We start from the raw sequence: 17,969 nt of genomic DNA, 5'->3' as shown, positions 1-17,969 counted from the left end.
CATGTATTCGTTTAATCTTATCACCAAATTATAAGTTATAGCATCTGTGACATTTTGATATTTCCAAATCCATGAAGTAGTTGTGTTCAATGACTGTTTCTTATTATGTTATGACCGAAGATATCAGATTAAGCTGCATTACATGGTCTCATAGGACCTTAGACAGTCCTTTATGGTAGAACACTAATTAAAAGTTGACAGAGTTTCAACCAGGACTACTAGGTACCAAGGACTAGCTACTTTTGGTAGAAGCATTGACTTAAAACGAAAAATCAATTTCTCTGGAAGATACAGGTGCTTATTTTTGTGACACTAATTGGTTTACTGAAGGAATACACGAGAAGAATAGATAAACACAGCTGCTGTGAACTGTTTCTTGTCCTTTTTATTCTGAATCTTAACTCAAAAAGGAAAGTAGAGAACAGTTTAACCACCAAACTTGGACTTGATTTCATCAATCACAGTTTGCTCGACCTGGAAAGCTTTTGTCAGAACATTGTCAGGGACAGAAGCCGTCGAAGCAAAAAGATTCAGGGGAAGCACAACGGCCCCAGGCAAATGACTGTTAAAAGCTGTGAAAATCAGTGCTTTCTCCTGTCCAACATTCAGCTGGAAGTGCACTAGCCCCCTTGGAATCACAAACATCTGTCCTGCCGTTAAATTCTTTGAGTAAAACACGTTCCCGGTTGTTATCAGCCCCACGAGCAGCTTTCCCTGAACAACTATGCCAGATTCTGTGGCCCGAGGATGTGAATGAGGAGGATTAAGTCCTCCAGGAGCGATGTCAACTCGGTTCATGGAGATCCCAAGAGTGTTAAGGCCTGGAAATGCAAGAACGTTGCCCTGAGTCACACTGCTTCCAAAAGAATTGTTTGTGCTCCCTTCTTGGCTGAGCCCGTCAAAAAAGAAATCGTCTGAGGTTACATTTGAGGCCAGTTTGCAGGGAAAGCCGTTTGCTGATATCGTGCCTTTCAAATCAGCTATACAGAAATCCTGCAACGGATCAGGATCTGCAGAGTGAGAAGGGAATGGTAAGAGTAGCAAAAGTATTAAGCAGAGCTCAGAAGTCATGGAGCAAATGTATAGAAGATGATGAGACTATTGCCTGGTGAAGCACAGTTTGATTGCTTTATAGGCCAGGTTTCTTGATCTTATTCAAGAAAGTCAATGCAACAGATGCTATGAAAAGTCTAACATAAAAGGTGGGTTTGGAGCAGTTGGATTTTGAGTCTTGATATTAGATGAAAAACCAGCATCATGTGGAGAAAGTGAAGGAATGACCTCAAGAGAACATATCACCAGGGGGGGCGACCCCCACACCATCTATATCAGTGCTCTTATAAAAATGAATAATGAACAAGTTCTTGGGCAAAAGAGTGCAGAGTGGGAGAACTAGTCAACAGCAATCAACAATTGTGTTTTTCTCCTGCCAACTAACTTGGAGAAAAAAAAAAGGCAATAAACAGATCATTGGAGCAAAACAGTGAAGTTGACATTTTGATCACTGACATTTCTGTTTGGCTTTTCATCAATCTAATTAGCTAAGCAACAAGAATGGCAAATTTAAAAGGTTGTAAGGTTCCCCTCATGGACTTTGTAAATGGAAAATTTAAGACCAAGAGCATATCAGTAACTGCACAGGTTTGACTAAATGCTTTAAATAATTGCACAGGTGTGAGAGAAAAAGAGCACCAAAATCAGTAATTGAGTATCAATCACTACATCGTTCCATCGAACTATGGTGTTCTGCAACCCTAGAAAAAAGAGAATTTATCTACGAAAATGAGTCCAAGTAAAAAAGATGGACCTAGTTACTACGAAAAGGGCAACCCGTTTTCCGTTCTCTATGTACTATATTGCTAATCAGCTTCAAGTTTTACATGCTCTTCTCTGATCTTGACTGATGTAACTGACTGCACTCAGCATCTGTAGCGTCAAGCAAAATCTTGCGATTGTGGTATTCAAGCTGCAAAGAGATAACCACCATATACTGATTATTCTTCCTATCAGATTGTTTCTCCAACCAGCTAATATCATCCACGTTTTCCATGTGAGACAGAGTTATATGTGCTGTAGATGAAAAGCTTCATTCTGACATCAAGGCTGCATAGTCTTCTTGCACGTTTTGCATGCCAGGAGACTTCGGTCCCATGGATCTCTGACCTAAAAATGGCAAAGTTAGTAGCAAACTACGAGATTCTTGCTTTAAAATTCCATAGATATTTCGGATATTCAGAACTTTAGCATCAAGTAAATATGGAAACGTTGTTGACAGCCTCCAAGACCACCAATATATTTATGTTTAACATTTGTTCCCTATCATTTCATTTTCTCGCTACATGAAAGGAGAGAAAGATCATCTTCTTTTTCATGACTGTTCGAGAATGAAATGTTCCTTGATCAATTAGTAGTTAATACTATCATATTCTAAGTGAAGCTCTATTTTCACCATCCTATTTAAGTACTGAAGTTTTACTTCTAAAAACAAACAAAGCATGCATATAGATGTAAGGTCCCAAGTCAAGCTTATGGCACTAAGAATCCCATCCAAATGGGCAAATGTGTGTAATTGGTAAATACATGAAAAATCAAGAAAAGAAACTTCATTAAAACTTTACCACTAGCAGTTGAGATGCGAGAAGCAAAAGCTCATAAAACATTCAAGCTGGGGCTTCAACACTCTGTCCAGCAAATCTATAGCCATTCACATTCTAATCCGCAGAAAAGAATGGAAAAGAGAACGAAAAGGAACTGCCACAACCGAAAATAAGAGAACATTGATTAAATAAGTTACAAAACATTGCCTCATTCTATATATATGAAATGAGCTTCAAAATCACTTTGAATATAGTAAGAATGAGCTGTACTTCACAGTTTAAGCACCAGATTTTCATCCCCTCCCAGAGAATCAATAGCACACATAGTCTTCATATCCAAAGATGTCTCATACATTGTTCGATTTTCAGAATTCAAGGTTAAGTGAAGAGCTACCTTTACGACTCCACTGTTTTTACCTGATTTACTACCACCTCAAATCATTTTTCAGGCATCTGAACAACATCGAAGAAAGAAAAGACAAACTCAAATAAAGGAGAGTTCTCTTGTAAAGGAAATCTCACCTGCAGGAGAAAAGTTCATGCATCTCTGTTGTTTGAGGGAGATTTCACTTCAAGTCTAATCTTCCGGAGATGTTGAGCTATCTCAGCCAAGAGTTTAGTTCCCTCGCCCCCTCTTTGCAGTGTCATAGCAGCATGCTTTAAGAAGCCACTATCTGCTTCGACGGCTCTCAACCTCTCCTTAATCAAGGATACTTCTCTTGTAAGAGTGGCCTTACTTTTATTTCCTATCACAACATGGAGAACCTTTATGGGTTAACAATCATGTAGAAAGTAAGTGAAAAATGTAAAGGAAAAGAAAGATTGGAAACAATGGCCAGCAGTCTAAATATTGAAATTTTCAGCTCTCAATTACCTTCGCCTTCTTCTTCATCCTTGATTGTGCCTAACTCTAGGGAATTGGATCCTTCATTTGTCTTCACCTTTTCCTCAAGATCAGTCAAAAGTCCTAGAAGATAAGATCTCTCTCCTTCAAAATCTATATATGATTCTTCTTGATTTCCTCCTCCATTCTCCATAGGGCGTTCATAAGTACGCTCACTTTCATTTTGATCAGCTCCATATAAGCTGATGTAGTCTGATTTCTCACTAAATGACGATAAGGCTTGGGATTTCATTTCTTGGTAATCTTCATCAGCATCCATTTCACAAATCTCACTACCTACTTTCCTGATATGCCCGTATTTTTCTCTATAGGCCTCGAGTTCAGACTCTAAAGCCTTTATGTCTTCCTCTCTCTTCACAAGTATGTCTCTCATGATTTGCAGAGCTTCTTGATCGTACTCCGCCTGCTCTTCCATCATTCTCTGATACTGTAAAGCCTCCATTTGGACAGCTGCCTTTTCTGCTTGTAGACGGGTAATCATGGCCATTGCATTATTTGCTGCTATAGCAGAAGCACTTCTTTCTTCATCCAATTCCATGTACAAAGCCATCAGGGACTTGTGGTCCACACGAACTTGTCTCTTCAAACGACTCAAAGTTTCACCGTCCACCTCACTGAGAATACTTGCCTGATCAATAGGCTCTATTGTAGAGTCCATTCTGTCCATTGATGGTTTTCTGATACTCCTGTTAATCCATCTAGGGCTCAGCAGAGCTGCTGAATCAAAAGGAATCCCGAAAAATTTATTGCCTCTTGCAAAACTAGGGGTTCTATTAGTATCTTCATTTACTTCCTCAGTATCTGCTGGTGGTGGCTGTGGTGGCGGCGCAGTCTTATCTTTGACATCCTCTTTACCTGCTATAGGACAGTACAACATTCAACATCTATACGTATCCAATTTATATAATATCTCTATCATCACGAGCTCGTCTTTAAACAAAAAATAAGTTTAAAGAAGGCCTGATGTAAAAGGCAGGAGATAAACACACAGAACAAGATTCTTTGTGATTTCTGACACAAGAATTCATATGCTAGCTTAAAATGAACGAATAACATTTCTTTCCTGCTACAAAAGCATTGCCATAATGTAAGATTGAAATCACAAGCATCAAAACAATGTTGAGTTCTTTACCAATATGAAATTTTATTCATCTGAAAATCCCACTGGAGAATAGAGAACTGAAAGAAAATGCGCTTTTGTACCGCAATTTGCTCCATACAATAAAGTAAAACAAGAGAAATACCACTGACCTTGATTCTCTACATTTGAAGAATCATCCTCCGGAACCTCCGAGTCCGTGTCTGATGTAAACTTAAGCTCTGCATACCTAATATGTGGCAACTCCGTGTTTCGTCCTTCCTCATTCCTGCTTGCCAACCATGATGCTCGAGGAGACGGGGCTGGCACGTTCATTGATAAACTCCTCATATATTTAGTGGCTGGTTTCAATTTCAGAGGCTCCTCGCAGCAAGAACACCTAGGAACACCACTACTCTTCTCATCAAATACATCAGCATCATCCTTCTTTACTGGTTTCACGAGCATTTTTTGTTCTTCCTCCGTAAAATCAATATCCTTGTGCATTATCCCAACAAGGGACTTATACTTTTCACAATCAGAATCCTTTCCTGTGGCGAAGGAAAGGAGGCATCCTTGGCACATGCTACGGATATCGGACAACTTCTTGTGCATGTGGCAATAGGCAAGAGAGGAGATGTCCTTCTTGTGACCCTCACACATCGAATCATTATAGTAAAAGCTCGAGTGCCTATGGACAAGGACATGATCAATCCTTGTGCAGAGCAAGCACGGTACTCTAAGTCCGAAGAACTTGGCCAATTCGTTGGAAATGAATGCGAGCAATCCGTCGACGAAAAGCAAGATGATCATCATCCATTCGAGGATGGCATAAATCAAGAACTGTGGAAAGGTTTCCACAGGTTCATCAAGAATGCTCTTGAATGCTTCCATCGGCATATTGACAAACACGGTCAAAATCAAACAAACCAAGAATGATACCAAAGACTATGGACAAAATCAAACTGGGACACTGTAAATGTTTGGATTGATCATGACCATGGACAGAAAAGCAAAGCCCAGATCATGACCAGTCTGTGTGTCTCTCTCTCTTTCTTCCCCCCTCTCTCTCTTCTTTTCTCTCAATTTCACCTATTTTCTGTGTTTTGCTGTGGTTGTGTCGGTTGAAGGAAAAAGGGAAAAAAAACAACAGGATTCTCTGTTTCGGAGGTTGTCTAAATTTGGATGGTGGCGCTGGTTTGGTCTATGTCGGACCATTTACCTGAATTAACGGTCTACCATTTATGAAAGGAGACCGGTAGGGAACGACGATGTTTAGCATGTCAATTTTTATTGTTTTTTAATTGAACTGAAAGAAAAATTATATATGGAGAGATAATTGTCCGAACTACATGAGATTTGTTCTAGTTATACATAAAGTTCTTATAATTAAAAAAATTAATGTAGTATTTTTTAATTTTATTTTCTTCTAATTAATAGATTCTTTCATTAATCGAAATTCACGGCATTTGATAATATTAAAAAAAAATATATGAATGAAAATTTATATTTAGCCTCAATTGACTTATTACTGACTTACTGTAGTTCAAATAATTTTTTTCTAACCGAACTACCTTTATGCATATGCACACATTAATAAATATGAGAAGGTGTATTTTCACTGTTGATAGTTCGGTCATAAAAGATATAAATTTTTATTTAATTTTTTTACTAGTATCAGCAAATCTCGTGAATTTTAACTAATAGAATGATCTATTTGCTGGACGAAAATAAATATTATGAGTATAAGATGTAATTCTCTAACGATCGAGAATTTACTTATAATTATACCAAATTTAATGAGAAGACAGTGCAATTATCTCAAAACATGCAGATTCTTGATAGTTATATATAGTTATTTAATTAGAAAGTATTTTAATAATAAGCCTTGACACTCAACGGGATTGAGCATCTATGACTATAAACTTATGAAGTTTAATTTATTTTAATAATAATTATTTGTCTACTTTAACAATAATGCACAAGATATTATAAATTTCAAAACAATTTAGATCGGAAGTGGAAGAATTCAAAAAAAATGTAGACTTTTATGTGGATCTTTTTTTCATACTATTCAAATAAATATTTCGTATTACCATCTCGAATATTATTAAATGTGCATATTATAATATCATCAAATAAAGGGTAGATTATAACGACCTCCCCTAAGGTTTGGCATAATTACGAATACCTTTTCGTTGTTTGAAAAATTATCAATACCCCCTGATTTTAACGATCGTCTAACAATCCATTAGCTTTTCATCCATTTTTATGGTGAACTGACCAAAATGCCTAATAAATTAAAAATTATAATTTTATTTATTTTTAAAAAAATATTATATTTTTTAGGGACTAAGTGGATAATTTTTTTTATAATTTTTAAAAAAATTTCATCCATCCCGTTCAATTTATTTTATAAGGTTTTAATTTTAAAAAATAAAAAATAAAAAAATACAGTAAAGGAAAAATTAATAATTTCATACCTCCATTCAAGAATTAAATAATTTCATCAAACATCAGCGTATTTATAATTTTTCAAACAATAAGGAAATATTCGTAATTATGTTAAATTTTGGGGAGATCATTATAATTTACCCTCAAATAAAATGTAAATAATAGGAAGATTTTTCGAGACACTGACTTGAATTTGTTACTAAATATTTTGAAGATGAAATAGAGTACAATACCATAAAACACAAATATACTAATATCATACAGTACAATGTCCACTGAAAAATAGCATAAATCTAGCATTATTTTCCGCATTGAAGGAGTCATTCTACAAAAAATTACGGTATGATCATTGAATTATACGGACGACATACGGTTACTCCTAAACAAAGAATGTCTACACTTGGCCTTTTATTTTTTTCGTGTGTGTGTGTGTAAAGTAATTGGATTGTCATTTTCTTTTAATTATTTTTTTTATTCAATTGGAGTCACATTTAAAATGGGGTAAACCTCATCGGGTTAATTGTAATTTTTAATTTAATAAAGATGTATTTATAATTATAGTTAATTTTAGAGGGTGTTGATGTAACTTACCCTAATATAATTGTGCAAATATGAAAATATATGTTTCTTTTTGTCAATTAATATTTCTTTATTTTTTTATTTTGTTTTGGCTAAAACACAAGGGTATAGTGTACTTTCACACCTTCGGTAAATAAGGTAAGATTATCAAACCTTAGGTGGTGTAATTATACTTCCAAGATGTATTTATAATTACGATAAATATTAAGAAGTATTGTGATGGTAAGTTACCTATTACATCATTCGATTCACACACCGTATGTTTAATGAATACAAAAGGATTTCAAAAGATAGTATTATGGTTTGAAAATATAAGTAAATGCATCGAGCGGGCTGAGTGATGCTAGTATTGACATGAAGCGTTCGTGGAGCTTATAATTCGATAGTAGATGGACAAAAATTTCAGGTTAACACAAACAATCCCAAGAAATAAATTAGTTGGTCATTGCATAATGCAGAGTTTGAACACGATTTTAGCTGCAAAAATGAAGGCTATTTAGCATGAACGTCTCTCTTTCCCGACAACATGTTAGTACTTTGAAAGTATAAACATATGTTCTTAGTACAAGAAATACTGCCCTGCAGATGGATAGCTGTACTGATGAGTCTTCAGTTGTTGAGACATGTCCATCTCCTAGTTAGTAGAGAGTACATTTGCAGACATGTAAGGAGAAACGCAGCCTTGTACCTGGAAAAATGCAGCAGTTCAGGTTGTAATAGGTTTTGGACAAATTGTTGGAGAAGCAGCATTCAATTTGGGGAATTCCACCATGCAATTGAAAACAACCATAGAAAATCAACGGCCAAATGTGAGAGAGAGAGAGAGGAAGAATAAGAAGTAGAGTTCCACAATCTTGAAAATGGGGGGTTGGGGGGGGGGGGGGGGGGGAGGGAGAGAGAGAGGGGGAGAAGAATAGTGAAGAGTTCTTTTGTTGTAATCTCTTTACTATATGCAAAGACAGAGAGAGAAGCAGACGAATTCCAAAAAAAGGACTTTTCCCGCAGGACGTGTACCTGCAGTAAAGAAGTTGGGATTTGAATAAAGCCCTGAAGTAACAGATCAACATCCTCCAGAGTCTGCTGTGGAACAGGGGTTATAATATGGAGCACGCCTCTAAAAGTATCGATGCCTCTCACAATCCCTGGTTCATAAAATAGAAAAAACTGAGTTTCACAGAGTTAGAAACAAATCAATGCCGTGATACTGTTTGATGTTATTTACATAAGAACATATCAGCAGCAGCATACTACTGCAAACTAGTCAACCGGTTCTCATAAAAGGACAAGGGTTGTATTTTCATGTATTGTAGAATCAAGCAAGTTACTAGAAAACAACTTTTGATTACTGAATCAGAACTTAATTAAAGCTATATTCAGGAATGCCCAGGCTTTTTTTAAAATTCAGACCACACATAGCTTTCATGGTCAGTATCTACGATATCGATCTATCAAATTGACCAATTCCATGGAGAAAATAAAGTGTTCTGTAGAAGTTAAAGAAACTTAAACGATAGAGAAAAGGGTCGTGAAAGAGTTAGTTAACTAACCCAAGCCAACACAATGAGGCCACTGATCAGATGCTGAACTGACTGCCAGACCAACGATAGTTGCATTCAAACTGTAGAAAGTTTCAGCTGGTGGGACCTACTAGGAAGATATCACAATCAGAAATATTCATTTGGTATAAGGAATGTAGAATATTTCATTTGATTTAATATAAAACTTCAGCTGCAATTACTTTTCTAAAGAAAATGATACAAGTGGCTGGAAATATATCTAATCTTTTGAGTAATTCTAAGAAAGATAGTCCTGCTAACAATTATTATTGCAATAATGCTAAGATAAGAATAGCTGAATCTACCTGGCAATGGAGGTGTTTAATTTTGATACTTGATATGGAAATTTCATAGGGAGGGTGAGCAGCTAATGAACGAGCAAGTTCTTTGATTGTGGAGATAGTCATATCACTGGGAAAGCACTGCCTGAAGTATGCCATTACACGCAAATCTCGTAGAAGGCGTGCATCCTTTTGTACCAGCACCCTGAGAAAGAGACTGTTAGCAATACAAGAAGCAAACAGACACCTTGAATCGAATTCACGGCAACTTGGAAACAGACATCTTATCATGGTAAAAAGAAAAATAAGAAACTGATTTTCAATTAGTGAGACCAAAGTGTTCAAAGATTTATGGAAGGAGAACTACATATGCACTTTGGTGGTCAAAAGTACAGTGATCCAGACCCTTACAAGGAAACTCCAAAGTCACACAGTAGCCTAGAAAAGATTATGCATGATAATGGACATTCAGAAAGCCAAATCTTTAACATAAAATGGAGATAATAGAACATACGATCTCTTCAAATGGTCCTGAAGAGCAGCATTGATCTCAACGACAGTCGCAGTATCAGTATCCCCCTCCTTCAACCAAAATGCACCAGCGGGTAAGTTCTTGCTCCGAGCAGATATCCCAATCTTAACCACATGGGTAGGAGACATATATTTTAGCATGTCCACCAGTATTTCATAACCAATACCTGGGAAACAAAATAGATAGCATAGCAGGTAATTGCCTTATACTACAAGCAGCAGATTCCATGCTAGACGAGGAATAATACCTGAACTTTAAATTTATAGCAGGTTACAGAAAAGAATAAAGAGAAGGAACAACAACAGACAAACCTTTTACCCAGCCAGGGGTATTTATGACAAGTGACACGCCAGCAACACCCTGGAATTCTGTCTTGTTACTCGTGCCGTATTCTTCCAAGTAATGGTCATACAGGGAAAATATGTAAGCCAAATAGGTAGTTGGGTCCCTTTTTGAGGAGATGTCGCCAAAGAAAAAGCATCTGATATCCAAAGTAAATAGTTTGATAGAGTTCCATTACCATAGATTTGGAGGATAAATTTAGCTTAAACAGATAAAAGTATTTTAATTCTATGTTTTTCTTTTTTCCCAAATTCCTGAAGAGTAAATACATTAATTAATAAAAGCAATTAATTCAGTCGAACATCTGAGGAAAAGCTTCCATCAAGCAATCAACTGTAAACTATCAACAAGCGAAGACCATTGCAATAGTGCAAATCTCAAATGCTAATGTTTCAGGGCAAATTCCAAAAACTGTTGCACCTTATGATTTTCAATCATTCTTGTTTGCTTCTGGAAAAAATAAGAAGAAAATAAACAAGGTTTGACCCACAACACAAGAAAATCAAAATGAACTAGGAATTTCATACCTTTCAGGAGTTTTCAAGCATGGAATTGTCAAATCTATCAAAGAGAAAAACAGTTATCAGAATAACATTAGGCGGCAAAGTAACCACACAAACAACCACCTTAGCAGAATGTCAAAATAGTGGAAATAATGTACCTGGAGTTATTTTGTCGATAACAGTGAGTGATAAGAGACCAGGAGGAGTAAACTCTGTCTGCCCAACATCAGTATCAAGGTAAGCCACTTTTTTGTGCCTGAAATCAAGAGTACATAGTTTGAACATGTCCTGCTGGCAAAAAGAAATTGTGGTTTCACTATAGGTAAATATGTTTTGGCAATGCACAAGTTTCAATTGCAACTCGTATCTCATCATTTTATCAACCTACAAGTACTTGTTCATGCCAAAATAAGTGAAAGCATCAATGCTCCAGATTACATGCACTCGCAAAAGCACAGAGCAGAGACAATAATGTTTTAATGTCTGGATAGTAGTTTATCTACATGGGGCAAGGATCTGTGGATGTGCATACACAAACAGACACACACATATATATAACATGCATTCAAAGTCTGTGTACTCATGTAAAATTTATCAACAGGTCTAATAAATAGGAATCTCTGGGTGAAAGCTTCAATCAGCTCGACTTGAAATCAATATGAAACATTTCCATCAATGATTTGATCAAACGATTAACTATACTCAACTTCCAATTTCAGGGACGATCTCACAGACTGACATGATTGTGATCGTCTAGCAATAAATGTGCAGGTACATTTCCAAGAACATGCAATTTTTCCTACTCACTAAAACTTCACAACCCACTAATTCCCATCTCAAATTGGTCAGAAATCCCAAAGCCCACAAACAAGTCAACAAATACCACAACATTTCCGCAATACCCAAGTTAATAAATTCAAATTTTCGTCGAGAAAAACAACAGTCCAAACCAGAAACCAACAAACATGAAGAAGACGTAAAGTCCCATGAGATAGATACCTCTGGAGAAGAACATTGAGGAGGTGGCGTGAGAAAGTAGTTTTGCCGCTATTCTTGGGACCGCAGACAAAGGTGATAGGAAGTGCAGCTGACCCGCAGGCTATGGCCTCGGCTGCGGCAGCCCATTCCTCAGGAATAAATATTTTAGGTGATGGGCTCTCAGTTTCAGAAGCTGCCGCCATATCCAGAAGTAACTATGCTCTCTCTCTCTCTCTCTCTCTCTCTCTCTCTCTCTCTCTCTCTCTCTCTCTCTCTCTCAGTTCATTCTGGGTAATATTAATAATACTTATATTGGGTGGATGGGGGTGGGGGTGGGACCGTGGGGGCAGCGGGAGGGTTTTTAGGTGGGGTTTTTGGGGTAGAACGGTGGCAGGAAGCTGGGCACGCCGCCGGCGTGTGTCCTGTGATTTTCGTGTGTCAACAAACCTTTTGGTTTGTTCTCTACACATTCGTATATTATTTTACATATAATATAAAAATATATATATTTAAATATGTGTTATAAAATATAAAATAAAAACAGTTACATATTTATTTGTCAATTCCTCATTTATTTATCGTCTTTTTGTTTATGTATTATATTAATCTTTACATCTCATACGCACAATAAAATATACATAGTGAGAGCACATTAAATAGTTGTGCTCAATTTAATTTTAATTATATTTATTTAATTAAATTAAATGAATAAATAATTAAGTATGAAAACTACAAAAAATATTTTAATTATAAATGTGAATGAATTTAATTTTTTTTTGACAAATCAAGTGATTAAAGAGATGTTATTTTGTCTTTAAAAAAAAGCACAATTGATGGTATTTAGTAAATCAAAATTAGTTATTTTAAGTTACTCACACGCAATAAATAATGATATTTTTTATGTGCATCCTTGTATTTATAGATCAATTGCAAAATTGTCCATTATTTATTCCATTTTGCAATGTCGTCCTTTCGGAGACATTCCAACAACTATTACTTGGCTAAAACACCCCTCAAATTAAGATCGAAATATGCATAATTGTAAGTAGATCCCTTTGTTTTTAAACACAGTCTCAACTTAAAGAATATTTGGTTGAACTTATTTAAAATATTTTGTAAGCTCATATATATTTTATTTTAACAATAAGTTCATAAAGTGTTTGGATAAAATAAGATTACGAAGCTTATATTATATTAGTAATGTTGTATTTATTAACATTTTAATTAAAATAAGTTAACAACTCCTTGTTTTTTCTTAAAAAGTTTACAAGCTCTTGGTACCTTATTTTTAAAAAATTATCAGATACTTTGTAGCATCTTATAAACTTTGAAACACCCTCTTAGTCTCTACCGATCGTTGTACCCTTATTGAGTCTTGATCATTGCAATTTGGCCACTAAATGCCAAACAAAATTCTCTTATTAAATCATGATGATGTGCATAAAAATAAATTGGTCCAAAAAGACTCAAATGATCCAAAAAGAAATAAATGAGAGGCCCGTGGCATCCTAAAAGGCCCAAATCATAAGAGCCCCAAAAACACTTGATAAGCGGCCTTATCAAGCACCCCCTAGAAAGTAGACATGCGGGCGGCCTTGACATGTGTCCCCTAGAAAGTAGATAAGCGTGCAACCTTGGTGGAGGTCTCCCAGAAAGCAGATTGGCAAAAAAATGAGGCATGTTTCCTCAAGAACGACCCAAGAGAGAGGCTCGTTGGGCTCGGCAGGAGAAACCCACCACCCCAGAATTCATCCGATGATGAAACCTGCAAGTTTGGCTTAAGAAGGAGGTCTAATACGAAGGTCTGTTGCATCTTTCCAAGGCCGGCCCGAAGGGAGGAAGGTGCCCTCAAGAGGTTGAACTTTTCAACCTAAGAGGACTCCCGCCAGGTAGAAGTCTGCACAAAGAAATAGTCTCCCTTCATTAGAAGACTTGCTGCTTAAGGAACGGATAAAGTGCAATCGAATCCCTCCTGAATCCCGCCTTCCTCGCTGGGCATGCAGATCCCCCTCACCAAAACTCCTGTTATAGACCCCTTCCGCACCTGAGAACCACTCTTGCTGTTACTCTACTATTTTAATTCATGCTCTTGCATACGAAATTATTATTTCTTTCACTATTTCTCGTTATAATTTGTCTTTATATTCATCTATTTTTAAATCCGACACTAATTTAAGCATCAGAGTGCTAACCCTTTGTTTTGCAAATCTTCTTTCTCAAGAGCTTTCACTTAATTAGCCCAAATCTAGCATCAAAATCCAAGACATTTGAACCCGTGCTAAAATCGCAAGTATCATATGGGACAATTACATTCACCTTCCTTGATTTTTAATGTAATTACATGTAAATTTCATGTGATTTAGAAAATTACATATAGTACCCCTAAGATTCACTTTTATCTGACAAATAAGTTCACTCGTTACTCAAAATTCTTCAAATTTAATGATATTAACAGAAAATCGGATAGAGTTTTATATTTACCACTGTTTGACTTATTAGTAGTTTATTACAAATCAAATGAATTTTCTTATACTCTTATACATTTTCACTTATTAATGCATGTAATTAGATATATTTTCACAATTGTAAAGGTAGTTTGGTCATAAAAAATTTATTTAAACTGCAATAAGTCTATATCATAATGTGTAGTTGGCCAAGCTGGGTTAGACCGGCCTAGGATAAGATTGAACCAATAAAAAAATAGGCTGAGTTGGCTCAGGTCCACGTGGGACTGGGCTAGTCCTAGGCCGATCCCAGTTATTAAAACCCAGGACCGATTCACCCTAGTGGCCCAGGACCACCTGGTCCTGAGCCGAGCCTAGGTTGGGCATGCTGGGCCATTTTTTTTATAAACTAGCTTCTAGTAGCTTTTCTATACTTTTGAAACTCTAAAAATTATTATCATTATTGTTCTACTTCTAAATTTTTAATACTTAAGTCATTAATAAGTTTATTATAAATCCTTTTTTGAATTAATTATCTTCTAAGTTCATTATATAATCTTGACTATTATTTTATCTAGTTATGATTTTTTGTGTAATTTAATTTATTATTATTTTTTATTTCACAATACTAAGAAAAGTTCTATTTCATAAAAAATAAAAATAAAATAGGCACGTTCAGACCTAATCCGGGCCTGTCTGGTTCTGCTCGGGCCTCAATCGGGTTGGTTCACGGGCTGGGCCCTGAGTTTATAAATGAACTTGATTCGAGCCCATTTAAAGGCCCAAGACCACCTCAAGACAATTCATGAATAGTAGTGGATTAGTTTTGGGCCAAACTTTTCCAGGCTGATTGGTGTTGGTCCTGAGTTGGCTAGGCTCAATGTGCACCTTGAAGTCTATGGATGGTAAATATTATTTTTCATTCAATTTTTTATTAATATCAACAAATTCAATGAATTTAAACTAACGAAATAATCTATTTGTTATATGAAAACAAATCTTATAAATATTAAATATACTTTTTTAAATCGTATAAAATTTATGTATAATTATACTAAATTTTAAAAGGGAAAAGTGTTATTATCCCTAAAAACATTCAACCATAAAATGAAATGAACAAACCAAATTTGGCAACAAACAATAATAATTCAATAGCTATCATTCTTTTTTTTTTTTTTTCTTTCACATATAACATCCCCACTATTATAGAGCACTCTTCCAACAGTGATGTATACCCATAATCAATTCATTCCAAATTTACAATATTGAACTTTTCCTCAAAAAGGTCAATTTACAAATTACACTTAGGTTTTTTAAAGCAATCAAATTGTTATCCAAAATTAGAACAATTTATTTATACTACTTTGCGTATATTACACTTTCACATCAGAAGATTTTTTATTAGAATGTAAAGTGAATTGAATGTTTCATTAACGAGAAATAAAGTTGGATAGACTCATAAACTTTGATAAAAATAAAAATAATAATAATAATACAAGTAATACTACTAATAAAACTTATGTACTTCAATAATTTAATATTTTTATACGCAGATAAATAAGAAAAATAATAACAAAATAACTATTAATATTTAAGGGTTTGAACATGCTAAGATTATTTTATCCTGATGCATTAAAATGGAAAATATTAAATATACAACAAATATTACATTGGTCTCAATCAACACAATTTATCTTTATTCTAAACAATTGATTTGTTTTTCCGCATTTTCTTATCAAACTTGATTAAAATATTTTATTATTTTATACTATTTTTATTTCTTGATATTTATAAATAATACTCATCACTTAGTAACTTATATTAGAAGCCAAATTCAAACTTTATTGCAACTTTGACTTTCGCTTTCACGAGATTTTTGGTGTTTTATTAAAATAAATCACTGTTAGCCAAAAAATATGGCAAATTCTGTCTTTTTTTCATTTTGTCGTTAGAAACTAATGAAAAACCCAAATGATTCTTGTTGTGAACATTATTTGCTCATTTGGGAGGGAAATGAGGATACGATCCTCAGCACATTACATAAATATGGATATTTACATATTTTTGAACAAGAAAAAAGTGAAGTACCATGATTAAATTGTGGGAGGTCGTTAAATCTTTATGTCCGAAGTTACATCTTTCACGATAAATCAATAGATTTGAAGAATGTTGTTTAAAATGTTGGTTTCAAGTGTCTTACATATAAAATTTAGGAGGATGAGAAGAGATTTTGGAGAGGACTTGGAGATGAATTAGTGCAGTTCTTTTAGTGCCTCAATGATGGTTCATTTACCCCTTTTTATTGCAATTTTTCCTGTCAAACCAGTTACTAACAGTCACATGATAATCACTTGGGTTTTGCTTTTAGTTTCTAATAATAAAATGAAGAAAGAACAAATTTGCTAGACTCATTGCAATTTCTAATAGGATTTGCTGGACTCATTGCTAGGCTTGCATTTTTATACTGTGAGTTATGCAATGCCAACACAAAAGTTAAGCTGCAATTGGTGGCACCCTGCAATTGTTACATATAAAATTTAATTATTAACTTATAGAAAAATTCTTTTGTCTATAAATATTAATAAATAACACATGCTTGTATTATTTATACAAATTGGGACATGATCATAAATCACTCCATTTTGACCCAGACTTGGTGTCGAACGATTATACATGGGCCAAGTCCCTTGCTCCAGCAGCACCGTATGATGCTATATGGAATTGTGAGCACACCTCCACCTGAACAGTACGAGCCACTGTTCGGGTCATAAGAGATATACTGGATGAGATGCAGACAGATCAAGTAACTTATATTTAATATAATACATACATTTATACTGTAAACTAAATACACATTAATTTGCTTCATTTCATTTATTATAATTCATCTGGCAGCCGTGTGACATGGACTCGGATGTCATTATGATTTACGCTGTTGATTTGAAACCCCAGATGTGGAGATCATCATATCCCTTAATATTCTAAGCAATAGTGAAAATTCATTATCTCGAACGGGTCCTTCACCAATTCGAGATAAGATAGAATATTCCAGAAGCAATAAATACTAGGGATATGAGCCAACATCAAATCTCCCAAAAAAAATCATATGGGCGCTGATTGGAACCTACAATACATCACTAGATAGCAAAAACGATATGACACGATTGTACAAAGGCCACCAATTCCCAATATAAGAGATATAGAATGAGGGTATTGTGAATGGTATTATAACATAACATGAAAATTTGTATCGTCATCTATTAACAGACGTGTGGAAATAGGGTACCTACCTGGAGACGCATCTATGTTGCAAGTTGCGGTATATTATATAATATCGCATTCTTTATTTTAAATATATGTTTTACAACACAACATTCATTATTTTTCTACATTCTTCAGGCAAAAGAGGTAAATATATTTGAAGTTTTGTGTCAATCTAGACCACTAAATATTGAAAGGTGTAATCAATGGTAAACAGATTCGAACACGGGTTACATATTATCAAGGAAGCCATAACCTATCAGCCACAACAAATTGCTCCCACATACAAAGAAGAAGTTCTAGCCGAATGTCTATTGGTTCAGTTGAACGTCATGATGTTGAGGTGGATATAGCTAGTACTTCTATAATATAACACCTCAAGATTATTACATGCCCCAACTGCCTCAAGATTATTATATGCCTCAATCGCCACAAAATGGTTGGTTTCAATCAGCTTCAT

General features: G+C 35.1%; 3 protein-coding genes across 7 annotated transcripts; all 3 read right to left on the bottom strand.

Annotated features, from left to right (window-relative positions):
• Positions 1 to 346: 346 nt before the first annotated feature.
• Positions 347 to 1,329, bottom strand: LOC105168822 (germin-like protein subfamily T member 2). Its single transcript, XM_011088979.3, has one exon. The coding sequence runs from the start codon at positions 1,069 to 1,071 to the stop codon at positions 427 to 429; it is 645 nt and encodes a 214-aa protein (XP_011087281.1). The 5' UTR covers positions 1,072 to 1,329; the 3' UTR covers positions 347 to 426.
• Positions 1,330 to 1,625: 296 nt separating this feature from the next.
• LOC105168740 (putative myosin-binding protein 5) lies at positions 1,626 to 5,711 on the bottom strand. Of its 4 annotated transcripts, none has more exons than XM_088884267.1 (5): positions 4,753 to 5,711; positions 3,472 to 4,359; positions 3,120 to 3,343; positions 2,619 to 2,751; positions 1,628 to 2,158 (listed from the first exon to the last, which is right to left on the bottom strand). In XM_088884267.1, exons 1-3 carry the CDS (start codon positions 5,477 to 5,479, stop codon positions 3,135 to 3,137), a joined length of 1,824 nt encoding a protein of 607 aa, XP_088740393.1. In that variant the 5' UTR covers positions 5,480 to 5,711; the 3' UTR covers positions 1,628 to 2,158; positions 2,619 to 2,751; positions 3,120 to 3,134. The 4 variants fall into 4 exon arrangements, with proteins under 4 accessions (XP_088740394.1, XP_088740393.1, XP_088740392.1 ...); XM_088884266.1 differs by having other exon boundaries at positions 1,631 to 2,163; positions 4,753 to 5,710; XM_088884269.1 differs by having other exon boundaries at positions 1,633 to 2,163; positions 3,472 to 4,356; positions 4,753 to 5,710.
• A 2,308-nt stretch (positions 5,712 to 8,019) lies between these two features.
• LOC105168739 (Pre-mRNA cleavage complex II protein family) lies at positions 8,020 to 12,266 on the bottom strand. 2 transcript variants are annotated; one of them, XM_020696505.2, is made up of 9 exons: positions 11,826 to 12,266; positions 10,985 to 11,082; positions 10,851 to 10,884; positions 10,293 to 10,462; positions 9,964 to 10,147; positions 9,474 to 9,654; positions 9,160 to 9,256; positions 8,627 to 8,754; positions 8,020 to 8,300 (listed from the first exon to the last, which is right to left on the bottom strand). In XM_020696505.2, exons 1-9 carry the CDS (start codon positions 12,005 to 12,007, stop codon positions 8,247 to 8,249), a joined length of 1,128 nt encoding a protein of 375 aa, XP_020552164.1. In that variant the 5' UTR covers positions 12,008 to 12,266; the 3' UTR covers positions 8,020 to 8,246. The 2 variants fall into 2 exon arrangements, with proteins under 2 accessions (XP_020552164.1, XP_088740396.1); XM_088884270.1 differs by having other exon boundaries at positions 10,985 to 11,117; positions 11,826 to 11,966.
• Between the last annotated feature and the right edge of the window lie 5,703 nt (positions 12,267 to 17,969).

The sequence above is a fragment of the Sesamum indicum genome, linkage group LG8 (assembly GCF_026168435.1).
Source record: "Sesamum indicum cultivar Baizhima isolate 11 linkage group LG8, ASM2616843v1, whole genome shotgun sequence".
Classification (NCBI taxonomy): Eukaryota; Viridiplantae; Streptophyta; class Magnoliopsida; order Lamiales; family Pedaliaceae; genus Sesamum; species Sesamum indicum.
The sequence above is the reverse complement of the archived record's forward strand: the minus strand, read 5'-3'. Positions and strand labels throughout refer to the sequence as shown.